This window comes from Spodoptera frugiperda, chromosome 1, assembly GCF_023101765.2.
Source record: "Spodoptera frugiperda isolate SF20-4 chromosome 1, AGI-APGP_CSIRO_Sfru_2.0, whole genome shotgun sequence".
In the NCBI taxonomy this organism is placed as follows: Eukaryota; Metazoa; Arthropoda; class Insecta; order Lepidoptera; family Noctuidae; genus Spodoptera; species Spodoptera frugiperda.
In genome coordinates, this window is record NC_064212.1 from 5,548,633 (window position 1) to 5,557,090 (window position 8,458).

At 41.2% G+C, this 8,458-nt stretch overlaps 1 protein-coding gene across 1 annotated transcript in view; it reads left to right on the forward strand.

Moving 5' to 3' along the window:
• Window positions 1–6,808, forward strand: part of LOC118273026 (long-chain fatty acid transport protein 4) — a 29,744-nt gene extending 22,936 nt beyond the window's left edge. Inside the window, exons 8-12 of the mRNA XM_035589775.2 lie at window positions 2,298–2,441; window positions 3,099–3,172; window positions 3,625–3,846; window positions 4,325–4,478; window positions 5,385–6,808. Coding sequence (XP_035445668.1) covers window positions 2,298–2,441; window positions 3,099–3,172; window positions 3,625–3,846; window positions 4,325–4,478; window positions 5,385–5,536 — 746 coding nt within the window. The 3' untranslated portion in view covers window positions 5,537–6,808. The remainder of the gene's footprint in view (window positions 1–2,297; window positions 2,442–3,098; window positions 3,173–3,624; window positions 3,847–4,324; window positions 4,479–5,384) is intronic.
• Window positions 6,809–8,458: the final 1,650 nt, after the last annotated feature.

An 8,458-nucleotide genomic window follows, 5' to 3' on the forward strand; every position in this document is an offset into this window, starting at 1 on the left:
CGTTGGGATTTTCTATCCGTGTTATTTCGCATGTAAACTTCATATGTGCGATGCAGGATATTTGTGACGTCATCCATTGATTTGCTCGTCGATAGTCTATGTGCGACTTCTGTCATCTGTCACATGTCACTTGTCAATGTGTCGCCACATCACTCCCCCCCAAGACCGGAGGTCGATCCTGTTGAGACGGCTGTCGATGCTTGAGATGAGCGGTGCCAGAGCCAGTGAAGAATGTCCCTAGTTCCAGTGAGTCGGAACTGTGCCGCTGAATGCCCAGTGAGTCGGGTGAGCGGTGCAGGGTGATACTCCAGTGAGTCGGAGTAGTGAAGCTCGCAGTGTCCCACGGTGAGTCGGGGAATAGATGCTGCGAGGGTAGGTGCGTAGTGGCTGGCGTCTGCGTTGACGGGAGGAAGACGTCCTCAGACCGTGTGCAGAAGGTGCTGTGCCTAGACGCTGATGAGGCCGTAGGGAAGAACCAGGCTGCATATCTTCGATGTAGCGTGTGGTGGTCCCTGATGAGGCCGAGGATGCTGGTTGGCTGCGACTTGATTACCGCTCAGCGGAGAAGTGATGGGTGAGGGCGGGCGGGCGAGAGAGGGTGGCGATGAGGATGACGGTGCTGATCTGCTCCGTGAAGGTTGGTTTCAATCACGTCGGGGTCACCACTTTAGGGAACAGAGAGTAAAGTTCCCTAAGCAAAGGAGGATCCTCCGACCAGGCGAGGTGATCATGCCTGGCGGGCTTTCTGCCCAACTGTTGTTCGTTGGGATTTTCTATCCGTGTTATTTCGCATGTAAACTTCATATGTGCGATGCAGGATATTTGTGACGTCATCCATTGATTTGCTCGTCGATAGTCTATGTGCGACTTCTGTCATCTGTCACATGTCACTTGTCAATGTGTCGCCACAATATCATTACAATAATGTACCTACTTCCTTGTTAGAGACTTTAATTAAAAGGGCACATAACGTTGGACTTTTGACTTCTACGTTTCAGGTTTTACTTATGTTAGGTAATATTGTGCATTGATTTGTTAGTAAATGGCGTCTGCCAACGGCTTTGCCCATGTTCCCGTGGGATAAAAAGTCATCCTGTGACCTAAATCAGTCATACGCTGTCTGTATACCAAATTTCATCAAAATCCGTTCAGTAGTTTCAGCGTGATTGACAGACAAATATCCAAACAAATAAACTTTGACATTTTAGTGTGATAGTGTGATGATAAGTACTATTAGGTACCTACCTACATTAATTCATTAAATCTATGTAGGTAATGTGTATGTGTACCTATTTGTCTACAGATCTAATTAAGCCTTTGACTGCCAAAGAAAACTGTTGAAGGCAAATCCGTTAGCGGACTAACGTCGATCACCGGTGACCACCCGGAATTTAACTTAAATAAATGTTATTGACAAATGCTCAAGTAATTAGCAAGTTAAATTCCATTGTTGTCCCGTTTGACACGGTGTATTCCGGACACACATCGTCATGATGACATCCTTTGTCTTGTCAAAGGCTAAATGTATACTAATATACATACTCTTGTAGGTATGCAAATTCACACAAAATCTTGTGAGAACTACTTGTAGTTAACTGAGCATTTGATCCATGTAGTACCTTTTTTTTGAGGGGCTAAAATCATCCAATGACTTCTTTCTTCTCTCGCCTTGGGCGAGGCGAGAGGAAGTGTCAGACTCTTACTGACTAAAAACCACACCGTTCCTACTCTTGCTTTTCGAGCCGGAGCCCCGGTAAAACCGCTAGGTAGTCCGCAGCTCCGGATCAGGCATTAGCCCTATTGGGCCCCATCTGTGGTGGTCTGATGATGTAGTTACCCTAGTACCTATCCACGCTCATTTTATTTTAAACAACAATAAATAATAGTCCGGTCAAATTGCAACTGCTAAGGCAAATGCTACATGCCGTTTCAATATCTCCGAAACGGTGTCTCGTGAGAAAAAAGTATTGATATATTTTTTATAGATAATTTAATGATCTACAAATTTTAGTCTGAGGTATTTTTCTGATAAAACTTACCGTTTTGCTGAAAATCGCGAAAATCTCATTTTTTTGTCATTTGACCTTGAATAAAATATTTTCCACACACGGGAATGATGGGGAACTTTCAGCTATTGTTTATAATCGTGTTTTGAACAATTGTAACAAAATTCAGCTTGTTGCGAATTTATGTAATTTCACCCTAAATTTTTGGTCTAATTTGACTAGACTATAAATGTTTGTTTCTCTTTTGTAAATGAGCTATCAGTAGTAATTATGTGAATAATTTGTTTCCAGTAAACGTGGACAACACGGTGGGCGCGGTGGGTTTCCTGCCGAAGCTGGTGCCGACGAGCCTGCACCCCATCGCGCTGGTGAAGGCGGACGAGCACGGCACGCTGCTGCGCGGCGACGACGGATACTGTATACGCTGCAAGCCACGTGAGTCTCACACTGCTTAAGCACTTTTTTATGGTACAAGCCCACCACAACCTTCCAAACCGCAGCAACTCCTGTAAGCCAGAATCTACAGTAGATACAACCATGAAAACACCGGAACACTTAAGTCCCACGCGTCCCAGGGACATTAATAACTGTCCTAATGCTCAATGTGTGGACAAAAGCCCATGCCATGGGTTTTACTTGATAGTTTTAGGTCAATCAAGAGATTAGATGTAGTCTCTTGAAGGCCGTACTTGCCGTAGCTTCTCTAGTAAGATACGACTAGTGGCCAATTCTTCCGACAGAACAGATATATTTATTTGATGATTACTTAATTTATAATCTTACACATTGGCTACTAGTGGCAATTTTAATGGATTGGTTTTTTAATTTCTGACCCTTGCTGTCCTTGCAGATTTTGACTATTGAACTCGGCAATCAAACCTGAGTTAAAAAGTTATGCAGCTTTTAATGACCACTAAAATAAAAAGACACTGACCTATATAAAATGATAGCATAACCCGTCTATTAAACGCTATCGTCGCATTTTATTAAAACCGGAAGCTTGTAATCAAATATTTGTGTAATTTCCGTCGAGATCGGTTTCATTGCGAAGCGCTTGCGCACGTGGTTTGAAAGAGAACGCGTTCGTTACAGATGAGCCGGGCATGTTCATTGGGCTGATTGCTCAGGGCAACGCTTCGCGGGAGTACTACGGATACGTCGATAAGGTAAGTCTACTAAATAAAACCTGGGTTCACATAAATAGAAGTGCCTTCAAATCTAATGAATGCATCGCTTGCAAGCTGTTTGCGGGATGCGTTTGTTAGATGGTGGATGCACCACTCAATATAGATATCATAGAATTACAAGATATTCAGGATTTTACATCAAAAATTTTTATTAGTAAATGTTTATTTAGCAAAGTTTTCACAATACAACCAAAAAGCCTTGATTAAATAGGAACCTATTAAATAGGAACTATTTAATCAAGGCTTATTTATTGCTCTAGAGATCTCTTCTCTCCTCTAGGATGATTGTTAATCTCTTACTTACTTTTATGATTATTACGTACAATAAAGACTTCCACAAACACATTTCCTTTAAAATAAGGTTTAGACACAAAAATAAAAGAACAAGCTTTCAGCTTTATCTTATTCCACTTTAACATTTCCAATTCCAGGACGACAGCAACAAGAAGCTAGTCCGCAACGTGTTCTGCAAGGGTGACGCGGCCTTCGTGTCCGGGGACATCCTGGTGGCGGACGAGCTCGGCTACCTGTACTTCAGGGACCGCACCGGGGACACGTACAAGTGGAAGGGGGAGAACGTTGCCACCGCAGAGGTCGAGAACGCCATGTCGCCCAGCCTGCAGCAGAAGGCCTGCGTCGTTTATGGTGTTTCTGTGAGTGGGGCGTTTATTTGTTTTTTTGTTTGTTGGTTGTTCTAAGTGGTGTTCCAGTGTATTGGTAATATCGGGAACTGAGTCTCTGGCGACAAATATTGAGGATATAAGAAATATTTTGTTTGATATTATGTTCTTTTGCAATCTCTTTATGGGTGTACATGTGCTGCCTACATCTTTGGAGTTAAAAGGCGTGACGTTTACTTTTAAGAGTTTTCTTTTCTTAAAATATCATGACAAATCGCGTTTTATTCCTCGAAGAGACAGGTACTTATAATTATATAAAACACCCCCTTTTTGCAGTAAAGAGTTTCGCTTAATTTAGTCGTATGAACCTATTGTTAAACACCATGGGCATTTTCAAACTTCATCCTATGCTCGGCTTGACCGTGCTGTGTCTAGTGCGAGATTTTCATCTGCGATTTAACTAGCATAAATAAACCATAAAATAACGTAGGTATGTGCGTGCTGTCCCCAGATCCCGCAGACGGAGGGGCGCGCGGGCATGGCGTGTATAGCGGACCCGGCGCGCGCGCTGCCGCTGGCCCGCCTGGCGCGCGACCTCGACGACTCGCTGCCCTCCTACGCGCGCCCGCTCTTCCTCAGGATCATCAACGATATTGAGATCACTGGTCAGTATCCTGCGATAATCATCTAAGAAGAAAACTTAAACAATCATCTTATAAGAAACTACATAAAAATAAATTTAAAATGTCATCAGTTAATTTGGATAATATTGGGAGCTACGGTGTTACATTGAACCTTCAGCAAACACGTCGTATGTTTCATTAATAGTTGAAGACATAGGTATAGAAATGTGTATATTCGAATGGGACTATGTATTTCCTACTTGTTCCCATAACATAGGTAAATACGTGAGTCTGTATGTTTGTAATTTTGTATAAGTAATCTTTCATCATTGTGCTCCAATAACTAGATAAGTACAATGAGAGAGGGTACGAAATGAATGATGTCCTTTCACATGATACGTAAATTAAACAAAGGCATTATTCGTATCTGTAGAAAGTGCTCTGTATGTTTTGTTTGACCTACATTAACAATAAGTGCATTTTATTACACACAGATCGATAACCGATACTTAGCTATCGCCCACACGGCGCATTAGATAATGGAAGGTCAACCGTAACTGCAGGTCATTTCAAGTAGATAGTAAACAATATACTATCTTGTACATTGTGTCGGGTACAATGTGCAATAATATGTTGTATCATAATATATTATTTTGTTTACCATCCTCACTCTAGTGTTTCTGTGGATGACACGAATCCATGGGCTATTTTATTTTTACTGTTAATTTCAAAGATTTTGGACAGATTCAATAACCTATTTGTAGATTTGTTTACCTACTCTCTAGTAATCATAGGTTATCGAAATTGGTCATAATGTGGATTTGAAAATGGTCAGTTTAGAATTTAAAGGCCTGTAGATTCGTACAAATACATACAGATTCAAACTAACAAACAGGAACGACAATGTACATTATAACATACGTATTCTAATGTCCATATAATTTGCAGGCACGTTCAAGCTGAAGAAGCTGCAGTACCAGAAGGAAGGGTTCGACCCCGAGGTGATCAAGGACCCGCTGTACTTCCGACTCGGAGCTGACTTCGTGCCCATCACACCGCAACTCTACACCGACATCTGCACGGGGAAGATCAAACTGTAGACACGCACGCCATCTCTGCGCCAACCGCCGTACTATACAGACTGGACCATCGCGTGCAACAGCCAGGCAGACATAATACTGAAACAGTATCTATTATTTCATTGGGAGTCAGTGCTATCGTTCACGTACCGTAGTCTACCTGTATCGTATGATGGTTGAATCTGTGTAAATTGTTTCGTGAATTCTACAAGCATTCGGCACCGCTCAAGCCAGCAACCCACTGGCATTTGTGATACACTATCTATAAAAAAATATAAAACCCTAATTGGGCTAACGAGAGAGTTGTCTGCTCAAGCAGCATTATACTAAGTTAGACCAACACTTCTCTGCACGATGCCGGCATCATTTCCTTGTATCCAGCAAGTTTAAGCTTTATTACATTACCCATTAGGTAAAATTTACATTAATTAATAAAGAATTCGTAAATTGTTGTTCAAAACATTAGTAGTTAAGGTAAACGGGCGAGGAGTGCGGAGGAACTAGTTAAATTACGATGTATAACCTAGAAGGGTGTGGGAGTCAGTGTGGGCTTATTTATAAAGTAAATAAATAATAAAATATCGTTCGGTCCTCGTTGTGAACAGGTGTGACGTGTCGTGTCGTGCGGTGACGTCACTTGTGTCGTGTCGTATCAAGTCGATAATAATTGTTTAGGCGTAGCCAGGGGTAGACACTAGTTGTTGGGTAATGTTTTCTGTTGGGAACTAAATAATAATAGCCTTACGATTCCGATATCTAAATCGAATCCTATATTCCAGCCATTCCCGTCACATAAACGAATCATTCTGCAATTATACTTACTTACACTTCATTATGAAAGTTACAAACGCTGATAAGAGGAACAGGTAATGTATGTAGCTTATTAGTTGACATTCCACCATCTAGTCACTTAAGGTGTTCTATTCATTTATCTTAAAATATATTAATATACCTATGTATGAGTTCCTAAGGTTCGTTTTACTGAACCTCTTTCAAGCTCTGGCGACAACTCAACTGGTTTTTGGGGACGCCTCGAGCCTTGAACGTGGTTAGGTAAACGTAGTAATGTATTATGTTTTTAGGCACTTTAAAAAGCCTGTTGTTAGCGAGACAGACACCTAATTTATGTTAATTCCACGGCAATTAGTCACAGTACGGACAGTGTATTTAGATTTTTGTGCCTTGAAACGAAAATCGCTGCACAGTAGTGTAGACTAGGGAAACTTTGCAGTTTACTCCTAAACAAAATTATTACGTAAGTTGTAAATAATTATAATAAACGATTAAAACGTCTGTATTTTGTTTTATTTATCACTTTTACTTCAAAGGTGACACTGTGTCAATAAGATAGTTCAATGATCCCAATGTTAATTAATTCAAGGAAATAATCTCACTCTGCGTAGTTAATCACGTACTCGTACCTACAACGTTTCATAGTCATAGACTGCCGCGCAACATTACCCGGGTTCGATTTCGCCCAAGGTGGGAGAAGACATTGGATGATGTTCCCCCTCAAAAAAAAAACCCGGGTTCGATTCCCGCACAGAGATCAAACAAATTGTTGTTGCGGGTCTGGGTGTTGTCTATGTGATGTGAGATCGTGTCATACTCTTCAGCAGAGCCACCAATTTAGAAGTTGATCATTTTATCCTGAAATTTTAACCCGTGGGGCCCGCAAACATAAGATTGATGCGTGACACATATTGAACCTCGATAGAGACTGAATCCATGAAATTAATTAAAGATCGCTTAGGCTAAGAACTCACGGAGCGATTTTCACCCGCGCCCGCCGCGGTTGCGGGCCCGCAGCTTCCGTAGAGTGCAGATATACATGTAAAAAATTAAAGCACATTTATTTTCACGTCGTGGTTTACGGCCGCAGTCTGCGTGATTTTTTGCGGGTCCCGCTGCACCGGCGTACACCTAGTAGAATCGCGCGGGCCGCGGTCATTCGTAGCCTCGGCGGGTTGCGCCCGCACGCTCTGCAGTCGTTATTTAGTAGATATCTTTACAAATTATTTACTAAATGTCTGTATTCACAAAACCTTCTTTTATAAGATACTTTCCGAGATCTGGCTGATCGTCTTTGAGAACTGAGGGACCACACTTTATGGGTCGTAGTTTTTAATATATTTGTTTACAAATTCCCAGATTCGTTCTACAATTGTTTTAAGTCTACTATTAAATCCTAGAACTTTCATTTCGCGAATTCCCAGTGTGGTCCCTCAGTTCACCCACACATGGGGCGGGCGGGCGATCGATATGTGGGTGAACTGAGGGACCACAAGTGTGGTCCCTCAGTTCTCAAAGACGATCAGCCAGATCTCGGAAAGTATCTTATAAAATAAGGTTTTGTGAATACAGACATTTAGTAAAGAATTTGTAAAAATATCTATTAAATAACAGACCACAAAGCATTAAAGATAAAAAAAGTATAACAACTGAACTGGTCCCTCAGTCCACATGACAAAGATAAATATTTTTTAGTGAATATTACTGAATAAAACCATTATTATTCTACATCAAGTTTTAGTAAAAGTCTTAAAACATATTGTAAAAAGAAATGGATCTTAAATATCGAAGCATTTCGAAGATCGCGATGATTAAAAGTGGTCCCTCAATCCTCTCCTCCACTGACATATAGACACTGCTAGCTGCTAGACGAGAGCTTAATGCTTTGTGGTCTGTTATTTAATAGATATCTTTACAAATTCTTTACTAAATGTCTGTATTCACAAAACCTTATTTTATAAGATACTTTCCGAGATCTGGCTGATCGTCTTTGAGAACTGAGGGACCACACTTTATGGGTCGTAGTTTTTAATATATTTGTTTACAAATTCCCAGATTCGTTCTACAATTGTTTTAGGTGTACTACTAAATCCTAGAACTTTCATTTCGCGAATTCCCAGTGTGGTCCCTCAGTTCACCCACACATGGCGA